At 35.6% G+C, this 17,554-nt stretch overlaps 7 protein-coding genes across 7 annotated transcripts; 3 read left to right on the top strand and 4 right to left on the bottom strand.

The window, feature by feature from the left end:
- Positions 1-44: 44 nt before the first annotated feature.
- On the bottom strand, positions 45-4,097 carry DFA_07967 (uncharacterized protein; the record flags this gene model as incomplete). Its single annotated transcript, XM_004355416.1, has 5 exons — positions 45-59; positions 299-2,030; positions 2,061-2,511; positions 2,593-3,900; positions 3,992-4,097. The coding sequence occupies 5 exons, from the start codon at positions 4,095-4,097 to the stop codon at positions 45-47; spliced, it is 3,612 nt and encodes a 1,203-aa protein (XP_004355469.1).
- A 261-nt stretch (positions 4,098-4,358) lies between these two features.
- On the bottom strand, positions 4,359-8,183 carry DFA_07966 (uncharacterized protein; the record flags this gene model as incomplete). The annotated part of the gene is made up of 5 exons (XM_004355414.1): positions 4,359-5,083; positions 5,174-6,445; positions 6,505-7,035; positions 7,116-7,663; positions 7,810-8,183. 5 exons carry the CDS (start codon positions 8,181-8,183, stop codon positions 4,359-4,361), a joined length of 3,450 nt encoding a protein of 1,149 aa, XP_004355467.1.
- Positions 8,184-8,389: 206 nt separating this feature from the next.
- On the top strand, positions 8,390-10,763 carry DFA_07965 (uncharacterized protein; the record flags this gene model as incomplete). Its single annotated transcript, XM_004355413.1, has 7 exons — positions 8,390-8,617; positions 8,710-9,033; positions 9,112-9,301; positions 9,559-9,729; positions 9,802-9,980; positions 10,056-10,253; positions 10,356-10,763. The coding sequence occupies 7 exons, from the start codon at positions 8,390-8,392 to the stop codon at positions 10,761-10,763; spliced, it is 1,698 nt and encodes a 565-aa protein (XP_004355466.1).
- A 485-nt stretch (positions 10,764-11,248) lies between these two features.
- DFA_07964 (uncharacterized protein) lies at positions 11,249-12,774 on the top strand (the record flags this gene model as incomplete). The annotated part of the gene is made up of 3 exons (XM_004355412.1): positions 11,249-11,333; positions 11,447-11,609; positions 11,649-12,774. 3 exons carry the CDS (start codon positions 11,249-11,251, stop codon positions 12,772-12,774), a joined length of 1,374 nt encoding a protein of 457 aa, XP_004355465.1.
- A 169-nt stretch (positions 12,775-12,943) lies between these two features.
- On the bottom strand, positions 12,944-14,176 carry DFA_07963 (EF-hand domain-containing protein; the record flags this gene model as incomplete). Its single annotated transcript, XM_004355411.1, has 2 exons — positions 12,944-13,017; positions 13,078-14,176. The coding sequence occupies 2 exons, from the start codon at positions 14,174-14,176 to the stop codon at positions 12,944-12,946; spliced, it is 1,173 nt and encodes a 390-aa protein (XP_004355464.1).
- Positions 14,177-14,714: 538 nt separating this feature from the next.
- Positions 14,715-15,717, bottom strand: DFA_07962 (uncharacterized protein; the record flags this gene model as incomplete). The annotated part of the gene is made up of 3 exons (XM_004355410.1): positions 14,715-14,928; positions 15,333-15,532; positions 15,640-15,717. 3 exons carry the CDS (start codon positions 15,715-15,717, stop codon positions 14,715-14,717), a joined length of 492 nt encoding a protein of 163 aa, XP_004355463.1.
- A 510-nt stretch (positions 15,718-16,227) lies between these two features.
- mak16l (MAK16-like protein) lies at positions 16,228-17,517 on the top strand (the record flags this gene model as incomplete). Its single annotated transcript, XM_004355409.1, has 5 exons — positions 16,228-16,295; positions 16,381-16,707; positions 16,786-16,909; positions 16,985-17,345; positions 17,423-17,517. The coding sequence occupies 5 exons, from the start codon at positions 16,228-16,230 to the stop codon at positions 17,515-17,517; spliced, it is 975 nt and encodes a 324-aa protein (XP_004355462.1).
- Between the last annotated feature and the right edge of the window lie 37 nt (positions 17,518-17,554).

Raw genomic sequence — 17,554 nt, 5'->3', positions numbered from 1 at the left:
AGTTATACTTAAAAAAAAAGGAACCACAGATTTATAAATTAAAATTAATTAAAGTGTATCTAAATAAAAAAATATGATGTTTGAACAACAACTAACATCATATATTAATCTATTGAAACATTTGATTAAATACACTTTTTTATTTGTTTTTAAAAAGAACAACGTTTATTATTAATTTTTATTGTAAAAATAGATTTAAAAAGAAATTGTGATTGAGAACTTAATTGTTCATGGCCTCCTTTTCCATGACATAGTTTCGAGTGTATAAATATCTGAACTTTTCTGGGTCCATAGATACCATACTCATGCCCATGTAGGCGGTTGATTGTGAAGTGAGGTATTGATAAGAGTTCATAGAAGTGTGATGATAAAGGGCCTTTCTCTTCCAAGTGGAAACTGTTGGTTGAGGTTGCATAGAGAGGACCCAGTCGACTCTGCAAGTGCTTCCTATTTGGTTTTCGAGTTTGTAACGATAGGTTGGTGTGCCAGTAGTGTAGGGGTGCGAGAAATAGCCAAACGTGAATCTGACGTCATCAGATTCAAAATTGAAAACGTGTTCACCCAATTTGGTCTCTGAACCAGATGGATTGGTATAGTAGATTAGGACCTTGTCATTAATCGACTTAATATCGGTTTTGTAAAAATCACGAAGGTAATTCCTGAGGGCGTCCATGTAGCCGGTGGGAAAGGTGGCCAAGTAGGCGACCATTGGAGCAACTAGAACAGGCCCATTCTTTTGAGTCACTGTAGTGGCGACATAAGTGGTGGTCATAGGTTTGAATCCGGTCTTGTCAAATGTGATGCCCTCGGAAGATTCAAATCTGACGATCGAAAACGTTGGATCTATGGTCGATGGTACACCTGTGACTGTGATGACCGGGGTGGTAGTGCTTGTTAGGAAGTCGGCATCCAACACAAAGTCAAATCGAAGCGGTGATAGGATGGCATTGCGACTATAATGGCAGTAATTTTCCGTGCTTCCCATGATTTTTGGATTGGCAAGCCCCCATGGAAAAGTCCAGCATTTATCATTGGCAGTAACAGGGTTATGAACAGCATAATTCAAGTTCATGAGATAGGGAGGATACCAAGTGTTGGTTGCGTCATCCTTTTTTCTCTTGAAATATGGCTCGATCTTGGATACTTTTGGCTTATTGTTGGTGTCGGTCCACTTGATCGAGATGACTGGAAGGTATTTGGTGTCAGAGGGGGTGGTATGAATCAACATCATGTACTTGAATTCTTGTGGGCTCATAGTATTATCCACAAACAAATTCATGTCATAGTACACTAACTCTGCTTCCCTCCATAGCGTCTGAATAGTCTTTCCTCCGCCAACAACAGAAGAAATCCATGTCGATGGGATAATTTCACGAATAGGGATGAGATCCTGTGAAATAACGGCAGGACTGAGATCGATTGTGGATGCCCATTTTTGGAACATTTCTCCTTGCGACGAACTGCCAGGTGCATACGATCCTGGCTCTCCACCAAGTGTAACGATCGATGTTCGCTCGGATTTGGCCTCTTTCTCTTGTTGTTGTTTACCAGTTTGAGTAGAGTCTGAGGTGTCAGAGTGGGATGCTCCTCCTTGGAGGACGGGTGTCTTGACGGATGCACCCATCGATCTTTTGCTGCTTTCTGCCCATTCAGACTCGTCTTCCGAGGTGGTTATTTCTTCTGTGGTGATGGTCGATTGAATGAGTTTTCCTCCCAACACTGCACTTTTGATATAGTGAGTACCATATCTCCTGATTATATTGAGCATGTCATCCAGTGTTTTGCATCTTCTGATATCTCTTAAAAAGGTTGGGTGAAAGACAGTCTCTACCAACTCGACCGTTGATACGTTACAGGCTACCTCGGTGACAAAGATGGTTGAAGTTGAAGTGTTTGATTTTGAATTGGTCGTGGTTACTGATTGATCTTTTGAATATGCGGCCTTTGCTTCAGCTCCATATCCTCCATATCCTCCTGAAATAGATCCACTATACGATGCCACTGAGATAAATAGGAGTGTTAGTTTACTACTAATTTATAAATTATTGATAATATTATACATACTTGACTTTTTGGTTTTTGACTCCTTTATCTCTGTAACACTTGAATGTTTGGTTGTAGATGTATCAAAAGTGCATTGGGGAAGCATTTTTCCAACCAATTCTTTTGGCAACTCATGGACAGTTCCACGATACACATCTTGAAGAAGATTGATGTCACTATCGGTACAGTATCCAAAGTAGAATATTGGTTTGCTAGCATGCTCTCCAGAGACAATATCAATGGCAGTGGTCATGTGCTCGGAGCCTGGAAGATGCCATATCATTTGGTTGTCGATAATGGCACCAAGAGTATCATCTTGGGTAACAAATCCTGGGGCAATATGGTTCTTTGGAACTTTACGAGCATCACACATTGGTGTTATGTGCGAATAACAATCTATGAAACAATCGCTTGGATTGTTTTCATTGCAAATATTATCACCACAAAATGGTGCCACTCCGTTGACAACTAAAAAGAATAAAAGAAACCAATTAATATTAATGAAGTACTTTTGATCAAATGAGTGAATTTTATATTATTTGTACATACTATTCTGATCATGAGGACAATCGTTTGCATTTGCATGGAAAATACCATCTCCACAAATGGATCGACTGTAGAATATTTCTATTCCGCTGTGACTATTATCAAAAGAAAATGCAAACGATCTTTTGAGAGCGACCGATGAAAGTGGTGATGTAAGTTGGAAAGAGAGAGCATGTGGATGTCTCTCTTCGAGGTAAATGGTACGGTTTGACGACCATAATTCTCTTTGGTAGTTGGATGAGAGCATCATACGGGAATCCATTTGAAGCGACAGGCCAAGATGGGTACTATGTGTGGAATAGCTGTAATAACCAGACTTGGGAACCGTGACATAAGCAACAATATCAATAGTAACCTTGTCTGTAATACCTGGTAATAAATCATCAAGGTTGATGGCCGGTGAGATGAATCTTGACTTGACACAGTTTCCAGCACCAGTGATGGTCACAAATACTCCAGACATGTAACAGGGACAAGAATCACACGAGAGACAACTTTCGCTTGATAGACAACGAGTTCCACAATTGGCAGAGTTTCGGTCCGGGAGACAGAACGAAGCTGACTGGATGGGAATGTTACCAATGATGGTATCAATGGTACGGTGGCAAAGGACAGACCCTCCTCTCGAGAATGAACATTGATCGTCACACATGACGGTGGCAGTTGGTGTTGCAACAATGGTATCGGCAACTACCGACGACTGGCGACATGAAAATGTTTGTTCGACATTGACAAATTCGACCTTGAAGAGCTCGACAGCTGGCGAGTTGGCAACATCAAAGGCAGCTCCACGTTCGCTGGCTTGGTTACTGTCAAACTTGGTACCAGAGATAATAACAGACTTGCAACGATCAATGTAAAGGGCACCACCTATAGATGCCTTGTTGCTTAAAAAGTTACAGTTGGTGATAGTGGCTGACGACTGAACTATTGACATGGCACCACCAATATTGGCATTACAATTTTTTACGATGAAATTGTTCATCTTAAAGTGAGAGGTACCACGAACATTCATAAAGTATCCAGCATCTTGACAATCGACAGTGACAGTGGCGGCTGTGAGCGAACGTAGTTCAATGGACGACCCTTTGGCAAGTTGAAGGTCGATTCCAATGTTTTGAGTTCCAACGTATGATGACACAGGATTGACCAAGATGACCCAGTTGTAGTTGCTCGATACATCTGATGTACTACCTTGCATGGCTGCAGTGACTGCATCACCTATCGTTGCAAATGGTTTGACTGATGTACCACAATCAGCAATCTTGATAGTACATGAATTGACATTTGATGGATCAACATACAATACATCTAATAAAGAAGAAAATAATGAAATAAAAAAGGGTTAGTTAGTTTTCCAGGTTGGTTGATGTCTTCTTTGGTTTGCAATGAATATGGGTACTTGTAGTTGCAAGAGATAAGATAAGGGATGGAGCAAATATGATGATTGCAAGCAATGCATAAACCACCAACAATAATACTCCTCCTCTCATACTTGTATTGTTCATATTGTATGTATAAATGATGAGCCCAGATATGCAAAGACTATACAAACGAAACAAACACGTTTTTTTTTTTGAATTAAATTATTTTTTGGGGAACGAGCGATTTGGCACAAAAAGGAACGCAGATCGCGATTCTGTTACGCTTTATAAACTATGCTAGTACGGTTAGGGTTTATATTTTTTTTTTTGGTGAAAAGAAAAGAGGGTTGAGTTTCTTATCTAAATAATTAAACAAGTGTAAATTTATTTATAAAGAAAAGATGTTTATATATTTTTTGAAAGTGGTAAAATGTCATGTTTTGTCATGGTAACAGTTGTAATCTGGGAAGATGTCAAAGTGAATTTTCTTTGTGTGGTACCGTAGACGGTTGAGTACCTTCTCTCGAATGGCATAAGAGAGGGAATATCACACATTCCCACTCCACTTCGAACTCCAGGAGCGTTGGGGCAATATTGAATGATATTGAACGTATTGACATTGTAGACAAAGGTGATTGCCTCATCTCCAAATGATGTTATAGGCTCAAACGTCACAAATTCCAGATCACCAAGATATGGCTGGCCACTGGTGTAATGAGTTGCGGCTACGGTGGGGGTGTAATACACCGAATAGGTACCAAGAGTACCTTGCAGGGTGATTCGTAAGGTTGGAGTAATAGTGCAACTAGGACAAGCAACCGTGGTGGCTTCAAAACGAATGCTAAAGACATAACTGGCGGTTAATTGATTCCAAATACCACCATAGTACACAAAGTGGTAGAGACGAGTGTTTACCACATCATAGACATCAAAAGAGACTTGATCTGTTGGATAACCAGCAACTGATTGTACCTCACCCAATGGCAAAGTAAATAGTGCTCCTGTACTCAACGACTGGGTTGATGTCTTGGTTTGTCCATCTATCGTTTTAATGGTAAACGTAAAGGAAAGTGAAGATGCTCCATTTCTTGGAGTGTTTATATAAAAAATCGATTCATCTGCTTTTAATGCTTTGTTAGGAAAGTGTTAGTGTTAGTAATAATAATAATAATAATCTAAATTGTATTGTGGTTGACAGCTGTCTTTTTTTTTTTACATACATTCAATTTTATCATAATCTACTCTACTTGCAAAACGTTTGTAAAGGTGGGCTATTTCAGCTTTGCTCCACAATGATTGGATGGTATCGGTGGAGCCTTTGACGAGCCAGTTGGTGGGGATCAAATCAACAATGAATCCATACTCTTTCTTGATGGGTACAGGCAAGAGGTCAACTGCTTTTGCCCATGCACCAAAGTTGTTGTTGGCACCCTTAGAGTCGGGACCAAAAGAACCTGGTGGACCACCTTTGGTGATGATCGTCGTTGATGCGCTGTCTTGTTCAAACTTGTTTTGTTGGTCATTTGATATCGAGTTGTCGGTACCTTTTTTATAGTTGGCATTGACCTTGAGTGCTGGCGAAGACACTTTAGCAGACAATGAAAGTTGAGTGTTTTGTGAAATTTCAGAAGAGAGCTTTCCTTCAAAGCTGCTGTGAGATACGACGGTGACATGTGTCAATGAACCACCCATCACGGCACTCTTGATGTACAGAGACCCATACTTGGCGACAACAAGTTCCATTTTGGGTATTGTGTCTGCTTGTCCAACATCCCTAACGAAATTGGGATGGAAGGTCACGTTCTGGGCAGAGATGTGAACTCTAGTAGTCTCACATAGCACTTCATCAACCATGATTTTTCCAGATACCTTCCCCGATAGATCACTTGCCGATTTGGTAGAAGAAGATTGAGAGAATGCAACACTAGCTTGTAATGTTATTCCCCAATATCCACCACCAAGGTTGGCGGAATCATCCATACTGCTGTCTTTGGCCTTTTCTTGAGACATTTGATTAGATGACGAATAACTTGTGGTAGAGGCTGAATACGAGCATTTGGGTGTTGGAATGGCATGAATTCCTTTGGGAACTGTGTATACTAGACCACGATACAAGTCGTGGACGGTAGTGTATGATGAATTGTCACAATATCCAAAATGGAATACAGGTGCATTCATATTTTCGTCAGTCATAATGTCGACACCATGGGACAAGAGTTGGATACCTGGCAGCGAATACATGTATTGATTGTTGAGAGCTGTTCCAACGAAATCCATTTTGGAATAGATTGGATCGAGACGGTTTGGTGTGGCTTGTTCGGGGCACATTTGGGTCAAAACATGATAACAATCTGCGAGACAATCTTCTGGAATCTCACTACAAATTCCATCTCCACAAGTATCTTTGGACGGATCTAATGCCTTTGCTTGATCAGCAACACACCTGTAAGCATTTAACTTTTCCTTATCATCCAAAATACCATCATTACAAACTATTTAATGAATTATAGATTAGTAGATATTACTGATCGTAACGACTTGAATGACTTACTATTTTTAGAATAAAATGGATCAAGCAATACGAATTGTTCACCATCAGCTTTTCTTCTCCAATAGATCTTGAGTGTGACAGCAGTGTTTGGAGATACTCCTTTGGAAATGGCAATACGGAGATGGTGTACATTGGTGGCTGTCAGTCTAACTGATCTGGTTGTATCAACATTGGAAAGGGAAACGGCAGTGTAGACAATATCAATTCCGTCAACTGAAAAGACTAGGCCACAATTACTACCGACGAATTTGAATTCATAAGTGTCATGCTTATTTATCTTCAAGTAGGCATTCATAACGGCATAGGGGTAGGCAAGATTGGCAATACTTGATGACGACAATTGAATAATGTCTGCAACAACGGTGATTGGAGTAGCAGGGACGGTCTTGAATATATCAAGCTTCCATCCATGAGCCATACAAGAACAATCAGATGGACATGAAAGGCATGATTCTCCATCGTCGCATACATTGTTAGAGTTACAGGTCTCTGAATAGGTACTAAATGTTTTAAATACGTATGCCCACAGTGCTAAAGATTAAATAAAAGGAATAAAGTTAGTGTGATTTAAAAATAATAAGAGAGTTAATTGATCGATATCTCAATCATACCTGTTGGCGGAGTTGGACATGTACGATCGAGAACAGTGACGATACCAGTTGGCAATGACATAGTAGACAGATCACCTACTATTTTGAGACCTTCCATACCAGCCAAACTATCCATCGAGAGGTATGATGAATCGAGTTTAATCGATACTGATCCTCCAGTAGAATATATATCACATGGTTTTTGATTGGTCATCGATAGACCGACGACAGACGATGAAGCATAGATATCGTATCCTTGAGTGATAGCTCTGTTGTCCATAAAGAGACAACGAGTGAAATCAATGTTTGAATTGGACAATGATACAGCACCTCCGTTGAGAGCCTGATTACCGACAAATGTAACAGCACCTACAACTGCCGATGAGTTTACTATCGAGAGAGCACCTCCTGAAGATCCGACACAACGATGAATACCAATGTTTGACAACTTGAACAGAATAACATTCTTGACTGTGATTGCATTACCTACACCCTCGCAATCAATGATTACTTGTGCATCATTAAATGTAACTGCACCATACGTAGTTGGCTTGGTTGGTGAAAGCGATCTATTGTAATTTTAAAAAATATACAAGAAAAAAAAAATTAAATTAATAAAAATGTGTGATGTCTTCAAAGTACTTGTGCTGATTAATATTATTATTTTTTTTAAATTTCTTTTTTATCTATCTATCTATAGATATTATATACGTACACAATATGTAAAGGAAAATTTATAACTAAACCTTTGTTTTTCGATCCACGATAAATACCTTCTTTAACAATGATGGTGTCTACATCTTGTTGTTGGTGATTGTCGTTATTTTGAAGAAGCCAGTCCATGTTGACAGCAGCTGCAGACAATGACGACTTGTTGCTACGCAATAAAGAGATGTATTGGATGGCATCAACAAAATTGGAAAAGGGTGACATCTCAGTACCACAGTCGGCTGTGCACATTGAGTTTTTGTCGACATATACTTGGTAGTCATTGTTGCTGCTACCCTCTACTCTAACCGCTGCCAAACAGACAATAATTAAAATGAGAGTGATAAACCTATTATCTCTTGTTGCCATCTTACTTGTCATATGATTAGTTTGGTGCTTTGTTTTGTATTGACCACATCTTTAAAACGAAAATTTTCTTATCACGTATCGCGGTTCGTTTTTTTTTTTGCTCGTTCTCCAATCACATTTCAGATTGCAATACGTAAACAGATTAATCTACATACATTTAAAGATAATAATAATTATCTATGTATTTACAAACACAACCCCTTTTTTTGGTTGTGTTGATGATCGTATGCATTTTACTCTCTAGTTGTACTTGGCATGTGGTTGTTGTAAAAGCAGATTTGAAAACACCGCCACGATGTGTTGGTATGGCACCAGACTTGCAAGCAGAAGCCGATAGCGATGTCGAAACGGTTGACTGGTGGTTCCTGTTATCAAAGCAATCAAACAAGGACAATACAGGTGGAGGTTTTATTTACATTGATTCTCGTGGTCCTGATCATTATCATGTACGTAACTAGTATATTAATAGTTAGATTGATAAGGTCATCATATAATACATATTAATAGATAACCTACCAACCAATTGGCATATATATAGGATATCGAGGAAAGTCAGTTTCCCAAAGATTACCCAATCTCTATCAAAATATTTTGGGAGAGACACATAGAAAGAGCATACGCAAACAACAAGGATGTCTATGAAGAATGTGTCACAGAGAATAAGAAACAAACAAATGAGGAGGGTCTTGTCGATCCTACATGTGTAAATGAAAAACAAATAGAGGCACAGGCTTGGTACCATGACATCTTGGGTCGTGCCGGTCGTGGTGAACCGAAACCCACAGCCGAAGATAGTGACCATGAAAGTATTGATCATGAAGAGGCAATCCCTGAAGGTACTTTTAGACACGCACATGCAAAGGTATATCATGTAATCTATCCATTCATCATTTATTCATTGTATTAACAAGCCCTATAACTTTTTTATCAAATCTAATAGTATCTAATATCTGTAGACACTGGCACTGGAAATGGATTTATTATCGACCATTCACTCAACATTCCATCTATCACGATTGATACAGCCACTGGATGGTTTGATCCATATAACCTTTTTGGTCCAAATGTAGGTGGTTCAGAGGGCAAGTTTGTAATGTCCCATCACAGTTTTTGTACCAATTTTCAACAAAGTATGTTGTTTGAAACCATGTATTTACTAAAACTTACTAACCTACTCTATAAAACAGATGAATTTGCCAACCTAATGACCCTAATTGGGAGGGGAAATCCAAAAATAACCAGAACAAACTATATCGATGATCACCCGGATCCTGCAAAGCAAGGATCACTCATATCCAAAGACCACCCATACAATATCAAAGAGAGAATTGCTGACGCTTTGATTCAACCAGATGGGTACTGTGAGAGATTTTACAACGCTTTTTAGAGGATGACATTGATCCTGATGGTGATATTGACATTGATTTTGAGGAAACAACTCAAGGGGCAACAGAAAGGGAGAGACTAGGTGCTTTTATTCGACACTCATTAAATGACCCCATTAATGTTTGTCTTACATCTATGGAGCTAGGAACTGGAATGACTATTTATGGTTTTGGTAAGTATAAATAATGTTCAAAGGTAAAAGAGAAACAAGAAATTGTACTAACCGATTGATACTTATTTATAGATATTAGAGTGAAACCATTTGAACTTTCTGACCCTGGTAAGGATCCAATCAGATCCGCTATGCTTGACAATAGCCGCCAAAAAGAATTGGGCCCCAAGAAAACAGTTATTCAACTTGGAATGGATCCATTCACATACATTGCAAAGACGACCCGAGATGTTTACTATGTATCAACTTATGTAAGTAAATTTTTTTTGAGTAAACCCTAAAAAACAATTTAAAAACTCATTATTATTATTTATTTTTAATAATAGTCACAACCTGGTCGTGTTGATATTCCATCTATTTATATGGACGATCATGAATGGGGAATCTTTAATATTAGGGGTTGGAATTATGACGGAGGTGTTCGTAGAAAAAGACATGAGAAATTATCATTCACAAAAGGAGGAAGAGTTTGTGTTGGTGACGCAAATAGAAATTTGGTTCACACTCTTTATGCTGGAATTTATGTATGTATTATTAATAATTAAAAATATCTCTCGATATTTATCCGGTCATTCTCTAATTAATTAATCTTAATTCATTCCTTATTTATTATTATTATTATTTAGATATGTTTTGAAGATATTACACTGGGAGAGGCACTCTTTAAGAAGATACACCATGTTGATGTATCGAATAGTTATATCTACGATATAGAAGGAACCTTTTTGCTTCCCGATACCAATGCTATCGAGTTTAGTTTACCCATGGACGAAAATTTCCCACCTTATTCGAATGAGATCAACGCCGCAAAAAGAGCACTGCCATCACTGATGTACCCACTTGTTGGACAAACCAAATCTCAATCTCGAATCGAAAGAAAAGGTTGGGCATTTATAGGTCCATCGGGCGAGGAACTCCCCACAGATGATGAAGATGATTATTCAGATATGGATGTTGACGACAACGGTTATTCAAATATGAATGTTGACAACAATGGTTATGAGGATGGTGATGTTGACATTATTGGTTTATAAAATAAATGATTTATATATAATTGAATTGCCAAATACATAATGCAATGATTATCAACTCTTTAAGAAAAGAAACTAAAAATATTAATAATAGTAGTGATACAATGATCCCATTTTGATGAAAATATATAAATACTATTTAAATTAACTTTAGATTTCCTCTATTATTATTATTTTACTCTTTCTTCTTTTCTTTTAATAACTATGTGCGAGTCAGCGTAATCTGTCGAAACTTTCGACACATGTAAGTTTCAAGGATAAACATGCATTATTTGTTGAAATCAAAGCATCAGACCTATAGTCTTATAGGATCTATATTCTCAACTATAAATAATTAAATTAAATAATTGTTAATCCTGAACTTCAAAAATTGAAAGTGAACTAGTTTCAAAAAACAAGAAGATAAATGTGATCGGTGAGTGTGTAATTGATTCATTCTTTATTTATTTTTATTATTATTATTTAAATATTATTTATTTGATTCTGTAATGAGTGCACCAGATGAAAAGCTATACAATGTATCACTCGGAAAATCATTTACAGACTCTTCAGAGATGTATCATACTTTGACATGTAAGATAGACAGAGATAGATAGAGAGATATAGAAAACAAACAATACTAGTACTAGTACCTATAGGTAGACTCCTAACTAACCTCTATTCTTTCTATTTCACTACTACATTAGATAATATAAGACCAAGAAGTTTAGATACATCCAAAGAAGGATCATTGAGATCTCAAAACGGTCATTTATCTGTACAATACCATAGTGTAACTATCATCTATCAATCAAACCCTCCTTACTCTCATCCCTCTCTCTCTCTTTCATTGTCTTATACTAATATTATGTATGTTATGTGATTCTAGAATCAAAATGAAATAATTAGCTTTAATGGTTCACAAAAACAATGTAGTGACTTGGAATGTATATTGGTATTTGAGAATGGAGAATTTAGACTAGAGCGATTATCTTATTCGGCATCGATTAGAAAAGGTGATGTAAAGGCTGGAAGTAGTGTACTACCACCCAACTCTATTCTATCGGATTCAGAATCAAGTGGTAGTGGTGTCATCACTTCACCATCACTCTTTAACAACAACAACAGCAACAACAACAATACTAGTAGTAGTGGCTCTAAAAAGAAAAAGGCGGCTGATTATGAGAGTTTAAGTACTACCTCTAATATAGCCAACCCTTCTTCCTCTAATAATAATAATAATAATGTAAAAAAACAAAAACTAAGTTATGAAATTGAAGATGTGGATGCTATTCCTTCTCCATCTTCTACGACGACGACGACAAGTATATCACAACAACCACCAACACCATCATCATTCCTTAAAAAGATGTCATCTAAAAAGCCACCTGCTTCTACATTTAATCCACCTTTATCCAAGATGATTACACCACCACCACCCGTCTCAAACAACACAATCAATTCGATTAGTGGTCGAGGAGGTAAACGACCACCAGCCAAGAAACCAGCATTGGCTCAAAGTATGGATATGGAGGATTTAGAAGATCTTGCTAGAATGATAGAATCAAGTTCTACCAATAATACAACTGACGAATTAGATGATACTACCATGGCAGAGTATACTGGAAATAACAATATTAATAATAATAATAATAATAGTAGTAGTAATAATAATGCAGATGAAGATGATGAAGATATTGTATTTGAGGAGTTTAAATTGGGACCAGATGAAATGATCATGACACCTGCAAGACCAAGTAAAGATATGGAGGATTTCGAGAATTTAATCAATGACACTGTTCCTCATAAACCAACTATCGTTGCTCCTCCCAATCTAGCAAATAAAGCTCGTCAACAACAACAACCTCCACAACATCAACAACAAAAACAACAACAACAACAACAACAATCATCTCCACCTCCACCTCCACCTCTACCACAACAACAACAACAACAACAATTCAGTGATTCAAGTGAAAGTGAAAGTGATTCCGACTCTGAAAGTGGAAGTAGTTATTCTTCATCTTATGATTAATCATAAACCTAATAAACATTCAATTTGAAAGAAAGGATGATTACATTCTATTTTTTAATTAATTATAATATAATATTTTCTTTTATTTTACAAATATATATAGTTTTTCCAGGATTGAAATTTAAATAAATAAATAAATAAATAAATAAATAAATAAATAAATAGTATATTATGATCTATTTGCTCTTTTTGCCAATGCAGCATCCAAATCACTGCTTAGTGCTAATCTTTGTTCAAATGAAACTAAAAATAAAAGACAAAAATTAGTATTCATTCATTAATATACTTTATTGATATACATACTTGCACTACCAACTCCACCATGTTTACCATTATAATGTGTACCAACAAAATCTTGAGGGTTCATTGAAAAGAATTGTTGTTGCTGTTGTTGTTGTTGTACAGATCCATTTGGCATTTGAACCATTTGATTACCTTGTACTTGAAGATTATATGTTGTTGGTTGTTGTTGGAATCCATTATTCATCATTCCCATATTATTTATATTATTATTATTTCCGTTATTATTATTTGTGATTGGAATTGAAATTTGAGGAAAAGATTGCCAATCAGCTTGATTGGTGGCAGAAGTTTGATGATAAACAATTTTAGATTCTGGTACCAAGTATTTTGGTAGGACATCTGGTAATGGATAACCACTCTTGGCTCCATACACCAAATGCATACCAATGATAAATTCTTCACGATCCAAATGAGCATCGTTATCAATATCTGCCAATATCCAAATCTTTGCCAAAATATCATTTGATACACCTGAACGTTGGAATATCTCCTTGACCACTGTACCTGGTACTTTACTATATTCATTGGTTGCACCAATCTTAAAGAATACATTTGAATATTGTGCTTTTGATTCATTTGAAATTGGTGGTATTTGTCCATTGATACTTATTTGTTGTTGTTGTTGAGATATTTGTTGTGGTTGTTGTTGATTTGGTGACGGTAATTTACTTGGGAATCCTTGTAACATATCAGAATTATTATAAAATGAATTACTATTTCCTGATTGTTGTTGTTGTTGGTTGATTGGTTTATTGTTATTACCATGTTGTTGAGATATTTGTTGTGGTTGTTGATATCCATTCATCATATTCATATTCATATTATTATTATTATTATTATACATCATTTGTTGATTGTTGTTAAATTGTTGTTGTTGTTGTTGGGGTATCTGTTGTTGGAATTGTTGTTGTTGACCATTCATCATACCCATATTATTATTATTATTGTTCATCATCATTTGTGCTCCTCCCATCCTATTCGGCATCATTTGGTTCATCATACCCATATTATTGGGGTCCATCATCATCATTTGTCCTCCATTTCCTCCCATCATCATCATATTCATATTCATGTTGTTATTATTGTTCATTTGATTCATTCTATACGCGCGCGTTTCCTTCCTTCCTTTTGCTGATTATATTATTGTTTTTAAAAGATCTGTACTCCATGGTGATAATAATGATAAATCATTAATAATGTACTCTTGTTGTATTATCATTATAGCTTTATGTCTCTCTATCTCTCTATATCTTTGTATCATATTAACTATATACTATATACTGATCGCCGTTTTTAACTTACTTATCTATTGTTTGTTGAAAGTAAAGTGTAGTATTAAACTCTTAAACTGTTGTTGTTGTTAATCTATCACATTCACTCTACCTCGAGAGAAAACTTTGAATTTCAAATAAAATTGGTTTGAAAAGAAAAGAATAAATTGTCGTTAATGGTTTGTCAGTCCACTGGTATTCAATCAAATCTATTAAAAAGAAAGAAGTATATCTAATAATAATAATAATAATAATTGGGCAAAAGAGAGATATCTATAGAAATAGATAGATAGATAGATAGATGTTTTCGAAAAATGGTTTTTTGGGTATAGTATATTATTATTATTATAGGGGGAATTAATTAATTTAAAGGGTTGGTCTTGGATCGATGCTATCAATGACACCAGTAAAAGTCTTTTGTTTGACGATAGCTGGGGCAGTATCCAATGTACCATCGATATTTTCTTTTCTCCATTTCTTTGATAGATCTAATTTTGGTTTTGGAATGATAGAGTTTGAGGCCTTGGCAATTCTTTCTCTAACACCATCAATTAATTGGAAATGTACCTTTGTTGCGCATCTAAATGTAAAGTAAAGTAAAGTAAAGGTTTGATTAATAAATTAGTAAATCCATTTCATAATTAAATATATCTTCTATCCATCTTTCTATCTATGTCATTGATTTGGTAGTGATGTATATATAATGGTGGTATGTATGATCAATCATTAATCTAATCACCGAAAATAGGTGGATCAAAGTAAAAGACTGACTTTTATAAATATATATCTGCAATCTTATCTTATCTTTAACCGTATTCTATTCGCAATGTGATTGTTATTATGATCAACACCATTCATTATAATAAACCACTCAATGAACCAACCAATGTGGTACACCAAATATTTATAGACCATAGTAGATAGATGATTGAGAGAATGATGATGCTGATGAATCAATCATATATATATTTCGACGACACATACTGATACTTTGGATCAACATGAGCCAAATTAGAATAATGAATTGGTGCTTCCTTGGTATATGCTCCACCCTTTGATTGCTTGGTAGATCTAGCCAACTTCTTGATCAACTTTAAACCTTCAACCAATACATTGTTATGTTTTCTATTTACTGATTTGATGATACCTTGTTTACCTTTATCTCTTCCTGATAAGATTTCAATCTACGATATGATATATTGTTGTTGTTGTTGATGTGTTAATATACATATACTCTTTCTTTCAGTCTCATTATCTTTGACTAGTATATCTATCTATCTATCTATCATACCTTATCACCCTTTACAAACTTCCATTTACTGATAAGATATAAACCATCCTTGAATGTTCTTCCACCGAAAAGTGACATTGTTCTCCTCTATATATACTGTTATGAATGACAAAGTAAAGTAATAAACGACTCGTCTATGATCTGCCACCACAAGCAATCAGTGATCGCTCAATGAATTATTTTTGCTCACACAAATTTTAATTTAATTTTTTTTTTTATAATACTACAACTTTTATTGTTATCAATGTATTATATTAATAACAAATCCTCAAATAATTCATCATAAATAAAGATAAAGATAAAAATAAAATTAAATTACCCTAATTCTTCTATTAATATTATTACCCCCCTTTAAATATGTGTGAATTTAAAAAAATACAAAAAAAAAAAAAAAAAAAAACGACGAACGAAAGTTTTGGTTTATCTATCTCATCTCATTATCGTCGTCTTATTGTATTGTATTTGTTCTTTTACATCTTTCAATCCCCCTTTTTTTCTATATTCTATACTTTTTATATATATATATATATTGTTGCTGTTCCTATTACCGTAGTAGTAGTTACATAAGAGAGAAAAAGAGATTAGGAAATGACAATGATGCAAGATGATATCATTTGGAGTGTTCTAAAGAACCAGTTTTGTTCTTTTAAAACAACGTATGTTAAACAGTCATCTCAATATAGATAGATATATATATATAGAGACAGATAGAATCAAAATAGCTTACACTTGTATAAATAGATTCAATAAAGCAAGATATTGTAGAAATCAATTCAATGCAACTGGTTTGTGTAATAAGGGATCATGTCCTTTGGCAAACAGCAGATATTGTACAGTTCGTGAAGAGGAGGGTGTTTGCTATCTCTATATGAAGACAATCGAGCGTGCACATCAACCTGCCAAGCTCTGGGAGAGAATTAAATTGGACACCAACTTTATGGAGGCCATCGATCAAATAGACAAGCATTTGGAATATTGGCCAGAGAAATTAATACATAGAGCCAAACAAAGATTTATTAGAATTACCCAATACTTGATTAGAATGAGAAAACTTAGAAAAGAAGTCAGGTACGAAATGAAACAACTCTCAACTCTCAAACAAAAAATCAAATACTTATATATATTTCTTTAAATTTAAATTATTAGACGTGAATTGGTTCCAATTCAAAAGAAGGCTGATAGAAGAGATGCCCGTCGTGAACAAAAGGCTATGGTTGCTGCTCAACTTACAGTTAATATTAAGAAGGAACTTTTAGAAAGATTAAAGAAGGTATGTCATCAACAATCACACATTATATTATTATTATTTTTGGATATTAATTAATTGTTAAATATATATATTTAGAAAACATATGGAGATTTGTATTACTTCCCAGAAAAGGTATTTAATGAAGTATTGGAGGAAGATGGTGAACAAGATGAAATGAACAGTGAAGAAGAGGAAGAGGAATTCGAAGAGGAGATGGAAGAAGGTGGTGCCACCGAGTATGTCGATGGCGGCTCTGACGAAGAATTCTACGACGACGATGAAGATGACGAAGACTATGATGACATTGAAGGTGGAGATTACGCAAACGACTACCAACAAGATAGTGACGAAGACAATGAATTATATGAAGAATCAGATGCAGAATCTGATGAAGATGATGATCAACCAAAAACTAAATCATCATTCAAGAGAAGTTTACCAAAAGCAAGATCCAAGAGTATGTCATATATCACATACTTAATTGACTATTCATTTACTAATATACTACCTACCTATTATTATTATTATTTGTAGAAGACGGACCACAAACAAAGAGAAAGGCTAGAATCGATATTGAATATGAAACCGAACAAGAAACAACCTCTACTACCAACACCAACAATTGGTAATCCCACCGACCAAACAACCACTATTACCTTATTATTA

The sequence above is a fragment of the Cavenderia fasciculata genome (assembly GCF_000203815.1).
Source record: "Cavenderia fasciculata unplaced genomic scaffold Scf_ET2XIPL01COFD4-5, whole genome shotgun sequence".
NCBI lineage: Eukaryota > Evosea > Eumycetozoa > Acytosteliales > Cavenderiaceae > Cavenderia > Cavenderia fasciculata.
The sequence above is the reverse complement of the archived record's forward strand: the minus strand, read 5'-3'. Positions and strand labels throughout refer to the sequence as shown.